Source organism: Pagrus pagrus, assembly GCF_965226575.1.
Source record: "Pagrus pagrus genome assembly, chromosome: 1".
Classification (NCBI taxonomy): Eukaryota; Metazoa; Chordata; class Actinopteri; order Spariformes; family Sparidae; genus Pagrus; species Pagrus pagrus.
Genome location: NC_140185.1, coordinates 30908668 through 30924839, shown reverse-complemented (window position 1 = coordinate 30924839; position 16172 = coordinate 30908668). Strand labels below are relative to the sequence as shown.

At 40.8% G+C, this 16172-nt stretch overlaps 2 protein-coding genes and 1 long non-coding RNA gene across 3 annotated transcripts in view; 1 reads left to right on the top strand and 2 right to left on the bottom strand.

Moving 5' to 3' along the window:
- The first annotated feature begins 1301 nt into the window (after positions 1–1301).
- bcl2l10 (BCL2 like 10) lies at positions 1302–5542 on the top strand. The gene is made up of 3 exons (XM_084357270.1): positions 1302–1470; positions 2587–3051; positions 4512–5542. Exons 1-3 carry the CDS (start codon positions 1438–1440, stop codon positions 4632–4634), a joined length of 621 nt encoding a protein of 206 aa, XP_084213396.1. The 5' UTR covers positions 1302–1437; the 3' UTR covers positions 4635–5542.
- A 3704-nt stretch (positions 5543–9246) lies between these two features.
- LOC311255956 lies at positions 9247–12747 on the bottom strand. Its single transcript, XR_014622418.1, has 4 exons — positions 12620–12747; positions 12289–12389; positions 11541–11617; positions 9247–10901 (listed from the first exon to the last, which is right to left on the bottom strand). It is a non-coding gene; the product is annotated as an uncharacterized lncRNA (long non-coding RNA).
- Positions 12748–13991: 1244 nt separating this feature from the next.
- The window catches only part of trpm7 (transient receptor potential cation channel, subfamily M, member 7), a 31436-nt gene continuing 29255 nt past the window's right edge, over positions 13992–16172 (bottom strand). Inside the window, 5 exon segments of the mRNA XM_084374222.1 lie at positions 13992–15029; positions 15474–15580; positions 15913–15953; positions 15955–15965; positions 16093–16148. Of these exon segments, the coding sequence (XP_084230348.1) occupies positions 14911–15029; positions 15474–15580; positions 15913–15953; positions 15955–15965; positions 16093–16148 (334 nt within the window). The 3' untranslated portion in view covers positions 13992–14910.

The window sequence follows — 16172 nt, the reverse complement described above, 5'->3', positions numbered from 1 at the left end:
GAAGGGTTTCATCTGACTGTCATTCATTTGATTACACACATATTCTCTGCAGTATTCACTTCCTCATGCTGATCACTGAACTGTGTATGTAGTTGTGATCATCACACAGTGAGAGTGAGTGACTGATGATGATGATGATGATGAATGAAACCAAATCAAATCACAAGATTAAAATTTTTCATATCAGAGGTGAAACTGAGACCCGATGAGATGACATCTATGAAAAATAACAACTTTGTGTTACAAAGAAATCAGCTCATTTTCAACAACAACTGTGTGCGATTACAGGGAAAATCCAATCAGGAATAAAATAAAATAAAAGTTGCTTTATATCTATCAAAAAAAAGAAGAAAAATAAAATCAATCATCCCTGGAGCAGGGCGGCAGCTGGCGATTGTTTTCGTTATTGATTAATCAACCCTCTTTTTTTCATAAGTAATCGATTAACTCCTTGGTTGAAACTGCTGGAACAATACTCCAACATTTCGTATTTGTTTCATATTAAGTTGCTTACTTCAGTGCACAATATACAAATCAAATTATACAAAACAAATTATATACTTAATAATAACATAACACACTGTAAATACAGATGGCCATTACTTTTTTCTTTTCACATAAATATTCAGGAACACACACTGAAATACAGTCAGTAACAGTCATATCAATGTAAATATTCAGTAAGTTCTTCGTGTCCCATCATTTCTTTCTTCATAAATCCTCTTTTTGAATATCTGAAGATCATTTCAGGTCATTGTCCGGAGTATTCCCAGTTTCACACCAAACACTGAAATACACAAAATAACTGCAGATGCATTTTCTTTACATCAATTATTTGTTTACTCATTGAATGAGTTAATAATTAATTAATATACAAATAAACAAATACAAAAAATATTCACATAAATGAACAAATAAGATGAACACACAATTGAATTTAAAGATTTTTATATTCAATTTCTCATTTGATTTGTGGTTTCTTTATTTATGGTGACAATTGAGAATTAAATCACACAATTAATCATGTATTGGTTTATTTCAGGATGGTGTTGTGTACTAATCGATAACTGATAGTGGCTCCACTGTCTTGCTCCTCTGATGGTTCTGGTTCTGCACACTGGGCCCTGACTTGGTCTATTTTAACAATCAATTGCATTTACAAACCGCAGACACTCTACAAGGACACATCCTCTACACACTGTGTGGTAAATGTAAATATAGACACACTTCAGTTTGTTCCTACACAGCCGTGAGCAGTGACGAAGTGAACCTTTCTCGCCTTTCCGTGGCAGAGGTGTCGCTTCCTCTGTGACGGTACTTTTGCGGGATTTTTTGCGGGCAGCGGAGGCGGAGGCGGAGGCGGCGCTTCTGATAAATGTGAGCCTGTTGAGGGGAAGCTGTGAGTGCGTGTACCGAGGTTCTCCTTCCGCCGTCCGTATGTGCAGAGAGCAGTCTGATATCGCTGGGAGGGTAAGCGTTTGTGTCTTTTACGCACGGAAATATCTATTTTACCTACTTTTACACGTGTCTCCTTGTAAATGTAGAACCTTTACCTCACATAGACGCTTTCGTGGTGGTTTAAAAGCGGCGCTGGATGCGCTGATGTGCCTCTCGTAGCGGAGCTAGTTCCCCCGCAGCCTGTGTGAATGTGGTCCTTTGTGTCCTCCATTGCTCTGGTGACAGATCAACGGTTTGTTACCGGAGGAGACGCAGCCGGCGAAACCGACTGCAAGCTCGGCGGCTGAACGCCTTTTTTAAAAGACAAATTATCAGCGATGTACAGCTCTCACAGTGCACCGTTACTCGTGTTGTCGGGCGATTGAGTTCACGTAGCTGCGTTTCGCTTCCAGCATCCTCCGGCTGGCATCGACCCGGAGAGCTAACGTGAACACGGGCAGCCGTTAACAGCGCCATTGCTAGCGCTGCCGTTAGCCTTCACTAGGCGCTGAACAAAGCTAGTTACGTTTTTTTTTTTAATTTTTGACACCTGGCTGTCGTTAAATAGTGTCTCTGCAGCTGCACACACAGGAACAAGTCTGTGCAGATGTTGTTTTACATAATTAAAAGCAGTAAATGTCCGGTGTTAGCATGTGGAAAACGTTAATGGAGTATAACTAAGATGATGCTAACTATAAACTATGCTGAGCTGAAGGCTAACAGTGAATTGTATGATGTGCTAATTGGAAAAAGAGTTGATTAAATGGCAGAAAATCAAACGGTGACGATTTTTAATTTATAGTTTTGGTCGTGTTTTCAAGAAAAATGCCAACTTTTTCCTGTTTTGTGTTCATTTTTTATATTGAATACATTATGAAGAAAAGTCTGACGCCATCTTGGATTAAAAGATCATGATAGGCATTTTTATTATTGTTGTCAAACAGGACCAAACGCATCATTGAGTAGGTAATTGGCAGATATGAACATGAAAACAAGCATTATCCCTGTAAAATTGGTTGGTGTTCGCTCCCCTCACATCAACATGATATCCCATATTTGTGGTTCCTCATAGCAGTCAGTAACTTGATCCTCGCATATCAGCTGGCTCCCTTCATTTATTAAGTGAACTGTCCTTTCTCTTCCTGGTAGAAAATGTCGTGCGGGCTGTGGAAAGAGACCCTGGCTCTGGCAGAGGACTACCTGTCCCTGTGCTGCACAAGCCCCCGGCCAGCCCCTCCACCTCCCAGCGAGTCAGCCGCTGCCATGAGGCGCCTGGCCCAGGACATGGAGGCGCAGCACCAGGCTCGCTTCCACTCCCTCGCTCAGACCTTCCTGAGGCAGTGCGGGCCAGACCCCTGCTCCTGCCTCAGGAAGGTGATAGAGGAGCTGGTGGGAGATGGACACTTGAACTGGGGGAGGGTTGTTTCCCTTTTCACCTTTACTGGGGTGCTGGCCAGACAGCTGCAGGAGCAGAAGGACAAGAAGTCGGGGCAGGAACCCGGGCAGGGGCAGGAACTGGGACAGGGGCCTGGAAACTGCAGGGGACTGGCAGAGACCATAGCTGATTACCTGGGAGAGGAGAAGAAAGACTGGCTGCTGGAGAATGACGGATGGGTAAGTTGTGACAACATGTCCTCTGCTGAACTGACTCATGCAGGTGATGTGGCAGATCTGATTGAATGAACACACAGTGTAGATAAGAGATCACATCTAGGGTAGTAAACCGCTTGATAACGGAGCTGTGAAAAATCCCATTGAGACTAAAACACGAAACGTTCCTGGGCTTTTGGAGTTGGAAACCACCTAGTTTGATAGGATCGTGTTTGCTTCCTGCACAGATTTTATATTCAGATCTATGTGTCAGCGTGGCTTAAAACATGGCCAGGGCTCAGTTTAGATTCGGCCTTTTTAACTTCACTGTTTGCAGATGAGACGAAAGCTCGGACGTCTCATGTGGCTGCTGTGATTATGTGAATTGTAGAGTAGCAATAGGCCAGATTCTGAGGAATGTGTGCTACAACAAGACAAACCTCAGCAGTGTAAATTCAGGGCCATGATCAAACGGTGTCGGGCTCGAGATTATCAGAGGTTTTAGTAATGGTCAGACAAAAGCTGTGTTGACAGGCAGCATTGGGCTGTGTACTCAAAAGGACAAAGCTAATTTTAAACCTGCTTTGTGTGGGTTATTTCACTGGAAATCTTAAAGGGACTCTGGGTAGACTTGAGTCCCAAAGGCCTCACCAAACTGAACACAGCTACAGTTCAGCGTCTGCTTTTGTGAATGGGCTCGCCCTGGCCCCCTCCCAAACACCCACGTAAACACACACACACACACACACACACACACACACACACACACTTACCCCTCCTTTCTTCAGCTGGCAGCTGGTTTCAACAGACACGTAACCAGCTCAGCCAGATGGACTTTTGTAGTAACAGTCAAAGCATCAGTGTGTTGAATTTGGCCTTAGCCATATTGAAAGTTAGCGTGGTATGACTAGAAAAACAAGAGGCCGTAAAACAGCACAACACCTGGAGCTGAGAGCAGGTGCACTCACCAGTCGTGTGTGTGTGTGTGTGTGTGTGTGTGGCTTCAGTTTGAAAACATGAAGGAGAAATGCAGCTGCTGGAGTGGCTTCTGACTTTATTGTTTCTACTGTGTGGTCTTGCTATGGAGCTCAAATTATATCATTTCTGCATAATCTCTACACAAACCGGCACATTTTCTTTTCTAAAACTTCAGGTTGACACGCTGCCCTAATTTATTTTTATATATTTGAAAAGTTGCAGATGTCAGCAGCTCCCTCTGACTGCAAATACTTTTGTGTTTGTGGAGAAACGTGGCACTGTCAGTGACTGACATATTTTCCAAAATATATTGTGTAATTGCCACCAGCTGTCAGCAAAAGCCACTGCTAGTTGTAATTTTGGCAGCTAATGCTCCTTCTTTTGTTTTGTAAAACCTACAGTATGTGGAGAAAAACTTAGTGACTGGAGGATATTTTCTCTTGCTGGTAAACAAAAAGTTTCCTGCTCTCAACCTAACAACTTCTTCTGTTTTTCGTTTCTTCCAGGAGGGGTTCTGTAAGTTCTCCCGCAGTGCCAGAGAGGTGAGTCAGGACTCGTCCATGAAGACGGCGCTGTTTGCCGCCGCCGGCGTGGGCCTCGCTGGACTCACCTTCCTCCTGGTGCGCTAGCTAGCCTTCGACGTCATTAACACGTCTTCATCCATGTTCTCCTTTTCATTTGGCACAATTAAGTAGACATTTGAATTCTAACATCAATGCTGCAAAAACAGGCGTAATCTGTAGTGAATTCAGGGTTGTAATCTCAAGTCATCAACTGAATGTTTGCACATACTCTTAACCCCCCCCCTCCTCCACACACATTAAAACTGACATCTTGTCACTTGCTCCTTAAGATTGTAAAAATGATCTCAATGCCTTCAGAAATTTTGGAGTTGGTGACACCAGTTTGCATATCCTAGACAGGTTAATTACTGAAGCACAGGTTTTCTGCATACAGTCGTCCTTCTTTCAAAGTTTGTGTTTTCAGCTGTGCAGCTAAAAGACTTCATTTCAACTGTCACACAGCTTCTGGTTTTTATTTGAAACTCGTCGGCTGCCTTTTTATTCATGTGTTTACCTGAGTTGTGTATGTGGTATAGAGCCATTCTAGTGTACAATGTATAAATTTAATATATTATATTTATATAAAATGAAGCTGTAAGCAGTGGCCCTTTTTTTTTCTTTCTAACTGATCCACAGCTAATTCAGTTTTTCATTGTTTGAGTCTGTCCTACATTCATGTGAAATGTCTGTGATTTACATGGGCCAGCAGAGCTGTATGCAGGTCTGACGACCACACAACGGTGCTATATGTTGTGAACTGTTTCTCATATCAATCTAACCAGGGACCAATCAGACTTCAAACATATTGCTATTAGAACAAATCGTTGCTATGGCATTCCCCACAATGATCTCTTAAACATTATATTTTTTACATCGTTTTGTTCTATTTATTTGTCACTTTGTTTTTTTTAATAAAAAGATAAATAAAAAAAACAATTGGACTTTGAGTCTTGTGATTTGAGATGTTGTCACCGTTCTGACTTTCTGTTTTCCCCTGAACGTCTGCAGCGGCCCCGGAGTGTGAGGGGAATATGAATAGTAAATGACTCTCCTCCTTTGATATCCAGACATATTGTCATAAATAAGAGATGTTCTGCTGTCTGTCTCTGTGCTCCTCCGACCAGCTCGGTGCTCGCGTTACACAACAAAGGCTGCGAGCACGAAACATCTTAAGGCTAAAAGTGGCTCCTGACTATCTCTGCTGGAGTCCTAACATTTGGACTCGGATGTTTTTAAAGCACCTGAAGGCTAAAAGCACCTCCTACATTTCAAATACTTCACGCTGGAGTTGTTCTAGAGACTACCGGATCTGCTCATTCAGTCAAATGCTGCAGACAATGTGCCTCATCATGTCAGTGTTTTGATGAAATCCAACTGTAGTGGACTTTTTAAAGCATGTTATGATGGTGGATGAGTCGATGAGAATCAAATCAGCTCAACAACAAAATAAAACAAAAGACGGTTTGCACAGTTCTGCACTGTGGCGTGCCGATTACACAAAATATGAATTTCTTTACTTATTAAGTTTGATCTTAATCTCTTATTTCAAATTGATTGTTTTTGATTAAATTAAACATCTAATTCTTCATAAAGTTCATATATTTTGATGTCATTTTCAACTTGATGACATTTAGATTTAATTTTTACTTTCACTGAATTTAGTCTCCTCAAGTGGGAATTTATAGTTTTTTTTAGATGTTGACATTTTTTTCTATTGACAAAACAATCTTAACACAAGATCCACGTAGTAGTTTTCACCCACATCTCAAGGTCCTCATCAGCAGATGAAGTTTATGTTGTATCATAATCATCAAAGTTTATATATTGAAGAATATCAACCGAACTGAGAAGAACGTTTACTTTCACACTCAGTTTTTATAGACATACATTATCTTTACTCAATAAACCTGTCTAAACTAAATGATAAAGTTATTTATTGCACTGGGCTCAATGTGTTGTCACATTTTGCTGTCACTAAGTGAACACAAAGCTTTTGACTGACAGAAAATAATATTCAGTTCCAAGTGGATGCTTTTTGTTTCGTCGCAGCTGGACTGAGTCATCCAGCTGGATCACCTGTTGCTCTGCCTCCGCAAAAACAAAGCCTCCATCAGTTAAAATAGAGGAAGAAAGAGCTGTCGCATCATATCAGCTTTCTTTGTTCTAACATCTGTTTACACAACACAACCGGCACGCTGACTACAGAAACACACCCAGCATGTTCAGAGCGCACAAACGCACAACTTTCTGACACTACCTCATGACATCTGAGTCATCCAGTGGATGGTCCTGTAGCCACACACACACACACACACACACACACACACACACACACACACACACACACACACACGAGTCCAACAGTTATTTATAATGCACACACACGCACTTGTTAAACAGCTATTAAAGATGATCAAAGGTAAGACTGATATGCTGAAAGGATTGATTTATTAACATTTTATTATGTTGGATAAATAAGCCGTGCTGGACACGACATTATAAACTTTGAGCTACTTTTACAATTTGGCACACGCATACTTAGAGATTAAATAAGTTATTGCACCTGTAACTCTTCTGCATTTATGTGACAGCTGCTCTGAATGTACTTTAACTTAATGCTTATTTAACTGCAGCTTGCACAGTAACGCATCAGTACTTAAACAAAAATATAATAATCTGAAAGAGGCCACTGCATGCACTGATACTTTGATACATGTAGTACATTTTGCAGCTAATATTTCTGTACTTGTACTGGAGTATAAATATGAGAACACTTAGGTATTTTTACTTTAATTGTTTTGCACATTGTGTGTTCACAGGTCTGGGGGAGCACTGCTACATATGTGAGAAACAGCAGTAGTATAAAACCTTTTATGGCTCCAGAGGAAGCTGCATGTAATCTGATAAATTGCCTGGAGAGTGGAATTGTGGGTAATGTAGGCAGTTGTGTTATGGGCGGTTTAAAAACAAATGATCATAATCGATACAGCAGATTACATACAGCATAAATATATATATATATATATTAAAAAAATTCATTTTGCCTACATTACCCACCCACAATGCAACTCAGCCACCAAGTGAGGTCCCTGCAGACAATTTATCAGATTACATGCAACCTCCAAACTTCCTGCCGTGTACAGGAAATCAAACTCACTCATCAGCTGAATGTTAAAACATTAACACATAGTTCACTGTGTGAGGATGTCTTTAAACGCACCGTACTTCACTGTGTGAGGATGTCTTTAAACGCACCGTTCCGTGTAAAGCTGCATTGAGACTTTGGACATAATCTTACTAATGAATCTTAAATTAATAAATATATCAAGTTAATAATGAGATGTTAAAGTAGCATTTCATAAAGTGGTAAAAAAACTGGTAGATTTGTATCACAGAGTTTAACAAATGTGGTTTAATTCAGATAAACATCATATTGTTAAATGCCAGAAGAGATTAAGTCATAAATTTCTCTGTTACAAGGCCAGTGTGCGTGTGTGTGTGTGTGTGTGTGTGTGTGTGTGTGTGTGTGTGTGTGTGTGTGTGTGTGTGCCATGATACTGCAATGAGGCCATTGTGCTGCATCCCTCCGACTCCTCGTTCACAGACAAAGACTCCACGTGTTGGTCACTTTCAATACTCAAAGACGTTTCCCACAGTCTGCTGGTTAGTCTCAACACTCCCACGTCGACTATTTTCTCCATTAGTCACAACACATAGTTTAGTGCACATTGTTTGAGAAACAGCAAAACCACAACCACTTCTGATGTGGGGCTCCGCTTCCTGTTGATCGTGTTTTACTCCACCAGCTGAACACAAAGAGCAGACAAATCTCTGCTACTATCATCATCTGTTCATTTTATGGATTATATGAAGAGAGATTAGACCACGCGACTGCTTTAAAAACTCAATCCAGAGGGCTTAAAGTTGAGACTGTATGTGCTTTTCATTGTTTCATCCCACAGGATGATTAATATCTGACCCCCTGAGGGATAAATCTGCTGATATTCTTCGTTTTTTTAGCGTCAAAAATCCCACAAAAAGACTGAACCAGCAGTGAATTGACCCTATTAGCAGCTCGTGTCTGTGAATCTCCAACAAAAAAACACAATTTGATCCTAAATGTTTGCTAAAAAACTACAGTGCCCAGCTCAGTTTGGCCTCCAGATTATGTCACATGCTCGTTGAGCTTCTGTGAAAACCCCCATAAAGAGTGACGAGGAACATGTTAAACTCTGTGACCTCGACAACCGACAGCTGGTCCAGATATCGCAGCTCGGCGTGTCCGCACATGGAGATATGAAACTGAGGTAGTTATTTTTGAGTGGTTGCATTTTACATTACTTCTTCTCCTCCACTACATTTCATAAGGAGACGTTGTACCATTTGATCTCAGCTTTGCAGATTGAAGGACCAGGATTGAAGAAGACATCACATAAAACAGTCAAACAAGAGGCTCTGTAGTGATTTCTGGGATTTGATGTTATCTGGTGGAAACAAAGGGACACACGAGCGGGAACAGTTCAGGAAGTCTGGCTGATCGCTGTTGTGATGGCGGATCGTATTAGCCTGTCCTGTCTGCTCTGATCACCACAGAGAAATTTGACTACAGACCAGTTGCGTAGGCTTCTTCCCCGCTGTTAAACACACAGTGTGACAATCATCTGAGGAGAGCACATCATTGGTTTTTGTTGTATTTTATTGCATTTCAGGATTTTTTTTTTTTGGGTTGGAAATGATGGAATAGTAAGAATACACTGAGTTGTGTTAACAGGTCCAAATATACTGTATATTTGAGGCAGCACACAATAATATCACACCCAGGGAGGAAAAAGTAAGACGTGTGACAGGTATGAATATAAAATAGATCTGATATGGTAGAAATAATGAGTCTGTGTTCATGAACTACGTCAGTGAGGTGGTTGGTCACCCACACAGTGAATTCACATCTTAAAAGCAACAAAATCTAACTTCCTGGACAAAGTTAATTATAGTTGATCGTTGTTACTCACCCCCAGAGCGTCAGATACCGACGCTGTGGGTTGGCAGCTCGGCTCACGACCTGTGAATGAGACTCAACGATCAACCAACTTTCTCCAGGAAGTTACACTCTGTTGCTTTAACGCTGGTGCTTTAAAAAATGTCCAGCTTTGACTCTTATTTTCACCACATCAGAGCTGAAATTAGCCGCATATATTATGTCTGATCACAAGAAGTTTAAAACAGTAGTTCAATCGTCTGGCAAATGTGCTCATTCGCTTTCTTGCCAAGACTTAGACGAGAAAAATAATACATTTTTCATATTCGTACTTTAAATATGAAGCTACAGCTAGCGGCTGGTTAGCTTAGCTTAGCAATAAAGACTGGAAACAGCTTGCCTGGCGCTGACTGAAGGTAACCAAACCCGCCTACCAGTCCCTCCAGAGCTCACTAATTAACATGTTTGAAAAAAAGTGTGGAAACAACAATTCATCATTTTACAGGAGGGTTTTGTGCTGGACTTCAGGACCAGTAGCCTAGCGGAGTCCAGGAAGTTACTTAGTCTGACTCATGATCTCCAGTCAAACATGTGTTTTATAGATGCTGGTAGACAGATTTTGTTGACAGGACAGTTTCCAGTCTTTATGCTAAGCTAAGCTAACCAACTAGCTTCATATTAACTATAGCCTGCATATATGAGAGTGGTCTCAATCCTCTCATCTCACTAACTCTCAGCAAGAACGCGAATAAGCGTATGTCTAACTTCTCCTTTAGATTCGTACCCGATCGTGTCCCAGACCTGAAGTGTGAATTATGTGGCTTGGTTAAGAGTTACATTTGTGATTTCCCATCCCTGAGTAAATGCAGCTGTAGAGACGTTATATATGCGAGACAGACATGACGAGAGCAGCTCCTCAGGCTCCAGTCGGCTGAAAAGCTTTCTAGACGTGCATCGTGCACACACTGCATGCTTTTAGCGTGTGCATTCATAGACAGAAGTGCAGATCAGCGCCTGAATCCTCAGAGTTGCTCTCATCATCCTCTTGTCTTTGTCTGTGTTCACAGTGAAGAAGTGGTGGGTCTGACCTTGTCACGGCAGATGTTTTGAATTTGGTTACACTTTTAATTTTCCAATGTTCGAATCAAATGTTTGCATCCGGATGAGAGAGGCTGTGAGAGAATACAGCCTCGGCCACAAGAAAAACAAACCACCCCACGCTCTTGCAGTGTGAACACAGCTCTTATTTCATCCTCCATCCTCTTCTAATGGTTGGAGCATCTGTGCATGGAGCTCGACGACTTCGAATTTTTCCCCAGCTTCTCATCACCGGCCATCTCTCTCACCATCTCCAACACCTGGTAACACAAAACACACACAAGACTTTTTTTTTAGTGCCATATCAGACTGTTGACTTTACTTGTTTGTTGACTTTTTATCAGCTGTGCGAGCAGCTCTGGATAAAACTCACTTGATGTGTCAGTCCACCGCTTCAGTCATGAAATCCTGTCCCCCCCCCCCACATCTTAACTGACTTTTCAAGCTTCAAATCTTTTTTTTTCACCAATTACATTTCGATTTACAGACAGTTCAATTGCGAAACAGGAACTGAACCGAAATTTGATTATGTTTAATCTTCCTTCTTAAGTATGTGGGCGTGGAGCCCAAACCACAGTCACTTGACACACCGCTGTGAAGAATGCAGTCAGGTGTTGCGAGTCTCATGGAAATAATTGGCTGTCTGCCTTTAGTCATCGTGCCAAAACAGCTTTATAGATGTGAGATGTTTGCTGCTACTTGAGATGCAAATGTTACCACGACCCATCAAACCCTCAGTTATTATTTGAAGAGTGAATTATCACGCAAAGAAAATGTCATTAGCTGGTTGTTGAAGAGCAATAAAATGTCAAACATGTCATCAAAATGTCCATTAAAAAAATATTAAAGAGAGTATAAAAGATAAGAGGGAAGAACGTGTGGACTTTTATCCCACCAACCTGCTCGTCATCGGGGAAACTTCCCGTCTTAAGCTTGGAGTAGATACACTGGCCATCCACAAACACCTCAAAGCTGGCTGTGGGGGTGAAGAATGAGACATCCAAGTCAATTTCATATAAAGTAGTTCCCAATGTATCCACACATATTATCTGCTTTTGCATTGGAAGCAGTAAAACAGGTTTCTCAGGGAGAAAGGTGCAGTCCAGTTTGTCACCGTCACTGCTGAGAGGAAAAATTAGGACACAAGGAATATTTTCAAAGTCGTAATAATTAAATTTTTTCTGTCTTCATTTTTTTAAGTGGTTGAATTTGTGATACATTTTTAACACACTGTATTTAATTTTTTTTTTATTATCCCCCAACACACACTCACACCTACATACACAGGAATCCTACACATAGACTGAGCCACAATTTCTCCGACACAGTGCCAGCATACCGGTATTTTTTGGTGTTTTGCTTTGCCGTCTGTCTGTACTCAACAGGCTGGGTGTGCGCTCCACAGAAAGGTATTCTAGTTATGTCTCGCTTCACTCGTAAAAAAACAAAACAAAAATGTAGGGATCTACACACCGCACTGAGATCTAATGCCGTTTTTTATTCTGTTTGTACACACTTTCAAGCTGTTTAAGACAGATATTATTTTGATTTCCCACACTTTTTTTTTTTTTTTTAACTATCATCATTCATGGCAGTAATGGGCCTCCATAGCTGTAGACTGTATAAGTGGAGAAAGAAGCAGCTTACTTGATTTCCCAGGGGTTTCTTTCACCTCCACACCAGGAATCTCTGAGAGTTTTTTAGCCAGCGCATTGCTACGCCTGCGGTAGACGGAGTTTCATCCGTTACTGTAACACAAACATAACACAAACACAGTAAAAAACACTTTAATAAACCTACTTGCAGGCTCCTTGAACTCCATCTTCAAATCCTGCTCATCATGCTTTGTGCTGAAATAAAACATGTTCCTATACAAGGCTCAATAAGTCTACTGGTTGAACCTGTGAATCCATAAATTTAATAAATGAGTTTTTTTCTGAAACTAACTAATCAGCAGAATATAAAGTTATAGACTTACCAGTATTCGATGGCGACTTTAACCATGGTTTTGCAGTACGGCTTCTTTGTAGGAGCCTGTGATCGATGCAGAGCTGTGAACTCAGTACGAAGATCAGCTGAATAACCTGCAATGTCACGATTAGTGGACTATTATAAGTGAACCGCACCCAGTGGGAGTGAGTAAAACCAGTCCGTCCAGTTTCAGCATCATGTTTCAATTTGAATTGGCTGAGATAACAGAAGTATTATTACAGTTGCAGTTTTCTTTGTATCAGATAAGGGGTTACTGGTCGCTGTAATAAACCCTGCTGGTCATACCGGCCCTGAGGAGACTCTTACTCGTGATACTCCAGAGGAGATGGAGGACAAAATCCACCACCGTCCTTCTGTGCAAAGAGTTTAACCAAATTGTGTTACTAGCAAGGGCGACACTTTGTGTTGAAGGGGTGGGGAAACGAGGGTTAAGACAACAAACAATAGGAACATAAATTGTGTCACAAGTTGTGTTTTGGTATGAGCAGGGTTGGTACTCTTCTGGGATGGTACAACTATGGACACGAGGCTTTCAGCAGTCACAGAGACAAATAAAGCAGCAGCTCAGCAGGTAAACTCCGTGCAAGGAAACAAAGTTTCACAATAAAATAACAAACTTAATTCGACCAACTCCGGCTGCTGAAGTCTCATATTCGTTTCAGCCAAACCGGGCAAGCATTGTATTAACTTGAAGACGAACTTTGCAAATGCAGAATTCATAGAAAATATACAAAAATAAAACACAGTTATTGCAATATCCCTCTACTGCAGACTCCACTTGTGACATTTCTCCTTTCAGAGCCACGAGATAGCCGGCACACTATCGCACATGCAGGTGCACAGGTGAGCGACTATGACTCAGCTGAACGGAGGTCATTGTGTGGATTCAGATACCAGCAGCTGCAGTCTGACCGAGGAATCTGAGGCCTCTGTTCAAACAGCAGACCGACTGTGTCCTTCTGCAGACGGACAGTCAAGAATTCACCTTCCATCTGCAGGACTTCACTGCTCGACTGACGACGAGATTAATGCCACGGCAACAGTTTGAATTAAAATATACTATAAATACACAACGATAGGCACCGCTTATGAAAAAGCATGAACAAAATTTGTTTAACAAGTATCAAATCCTCACATTTGCTAACCAGTTTGGCTAAAAAAAAATCAGTGAAACGATGACCAGAACATTTGCAAATTCATTTTCCGCTGATCGACTAAATGTCAGAGGTCTGGAATGAAATCCTTCAAATATGAGACTGTGAATATGAAACCTGCAAGGAGAAACGTGTTTAAAAAAATAATGCTGATAAAATAGTTTGACTTTAATCTAAAGACAGGCCATGCGCATTGAGTCACAGTGATGTTGCTAAAGCTTTTAGACATTTTATTTGTTTAAAATGATATCCAGTACAAAATGTATACAGTAATACCCTTAACGTTTTGTCAGTTCCCCTGAATAAAATATTTTAATCTGTTCAGCTCATGCCGGATAACAGTATCTATAAGATACACTAGATTGTAATTTGCTCATACAATAGTTGATGACAAAGATATAGCAATAGTACCTTTGTAACAATAAAAACTATCAGCAATATTTTGGTGGACACACTTTCAATACAATAAAATTACATACATTGTTCTGTAAAAGTTGCATTGCAATCTGCCCATATTTTGACAAGATTTTCAAATTCATGTATATCTTCTCATTAGCTAAGAGACAAAATGTTGTGATACAAGTCTTTACACATTTATAAAAATGATGTGGTGGCGAACTGCAGTGTCGCAGAGACTCCATGTCAGCAGGCTGTCCTCTCTGAAGCTGCTGTAACAGATGTACAATGCACTTAGATTTGTTCTTTCTTTTTTTTCCTTTTTTTTTTTAAAACAAGGCAACTTCTCAAACTTCACAATAAATAATAAACCCTCTGCAATGTTATTGTACCTGTCGATATATCCAGTTCATATACATATATATATATTTTTTCATAAACTTATACAAAATATGTTTAAAACTTTTTTTTTCCTCATTTATGTACTAAAAAAAACAAAAAGGTTAAGATGGTTGAATTGTGTTCGACACAGCGTTTTTTTGGCGGGACCAACACAAACGTAACACAGTCTGCATGCACTGGTTTCCATGGAAACACAGGTGTGATTCTTCCAGTTGATTGGTCGTGCCTCTCAGCTCCTTGGCTTTGACTTAAAAAAACAAAAAAACAAAAATATTGATGAGAACAGTGTCGCCTCCTGATCGTTCGCTCTCACGGATTAAACCGATCACAGCATCAGCCTCATGGATTGGCGGGACTCTCTGACGTCGCCGCCGCCCCCCGGGTTGGGAGGGTCTTCCTGTGGGAACGTCACCTTATCCGGTGTGTAGTCGTTCCGCTTCAGATCTGATGAGTAAGAACAAGGGAGAAAGACAGTGAAATAAAGTCAAACACCGGTCAGAAATGTGTTCTGCCTCTTGTTCTTTCACTTGGATGTTTCCACATACGTCAGTGTGGCAGTGTAGGTTTGAGGTTTTCCATATAGATCCAGGATGCAAATAACCAGTGTGATGTGGAAACGTGAACCTCCTGTGCTCTTTTACCAAGGACGGACTTCACAGCGAAACCCACACATTTTGTTTCCAGTGGTTCAACGTTTGAAAACAACATTATTTTGCATATTTTACATTTTCAATAAAGGGGGAAGGACCTGAGGTGCTTTTAAGAAGAAATAACATCTCATCTGATATAATAATCATTCAAAGCAGAGTCTGTCTGTATGTCTGCTGCCTTGAAATATGAAGATTTTGAGCATATTTGTGATGCAAGCTGCTGTGAACTATTCCTCACCAGGAAGTTTGAGTTTCCGACAGCAGGAGTTGCAGTGGTGCTTTGCTCGAAAGTTCCTAATGGCGTCATCCCCCAGGTTGGCAGGTCCAAATATCATATCGTAGGATCTGCATGAGTCACACAGCAGTCATTTACTGAAATATTACTGGAGAAAGTAGCTGGCAAATGAGGATAATCATTTAGTTTACAGGACAACAGGAACATTCTTGTTGAATATCCCAAAAGTCTGAGGTAACTTTTCTTTTTTTTTTTTTTAGCTGAAAAAAAAACAGCAAATCCTCACAAGTGAGAAGCTGAAATTGCATAAAAACAATGACATACTTGATTAATCAGCATCTATTTTGACAATCGATTAATCAACTAATCATTAATTGTTTCAGTTTAACAGAATTGAGCCAGAAGAAGCTGAAAGAAACATTTAAAAAGGTGAATGACTTACCCCTTCTCACCGCTCTTAATAACTGACGGATCTGTCAGAATTCTCCCCGACACCTACAGAGAAACACAGCAGCTTTAATATCACGACATCAATACAACACTGCTGAGTGCACAGGAAGTCACTGAAGAAAAAGGCCAATCTATGTGACAAAGTGCCATTTTAAACTAAAAAACAGGAAACTTCTCTTATCAACGACTCGGCGTGGTGACATGTCAGCGTGCTGAGAGTCTTTTACCCTGCAGGTCGAGCACCAGCAGCTC

Coding starts and splice junctions, on each gene's coding strand:
- bcl2l10 (XM_084357270.1), top strand. CDS start 1,438: ATGTGCAGAGAGCAGTCTGATATCGCTGGGAGG. Junction 1,471..2,586: donor AGTCTGATATCGCTGGGAGG/GTAAGCGTTTGT, acceptor TCTTCCTGGTAG/AAAATGTCGTGCGGGCTGTG. Junction 3,052..4,511: donor TGCTGGAGAATGACGGATGG/GTAAGTTGTGAC, acceptor CGTTTCTTCCAG/GAGGGGTTCTGTAAGTTCTC.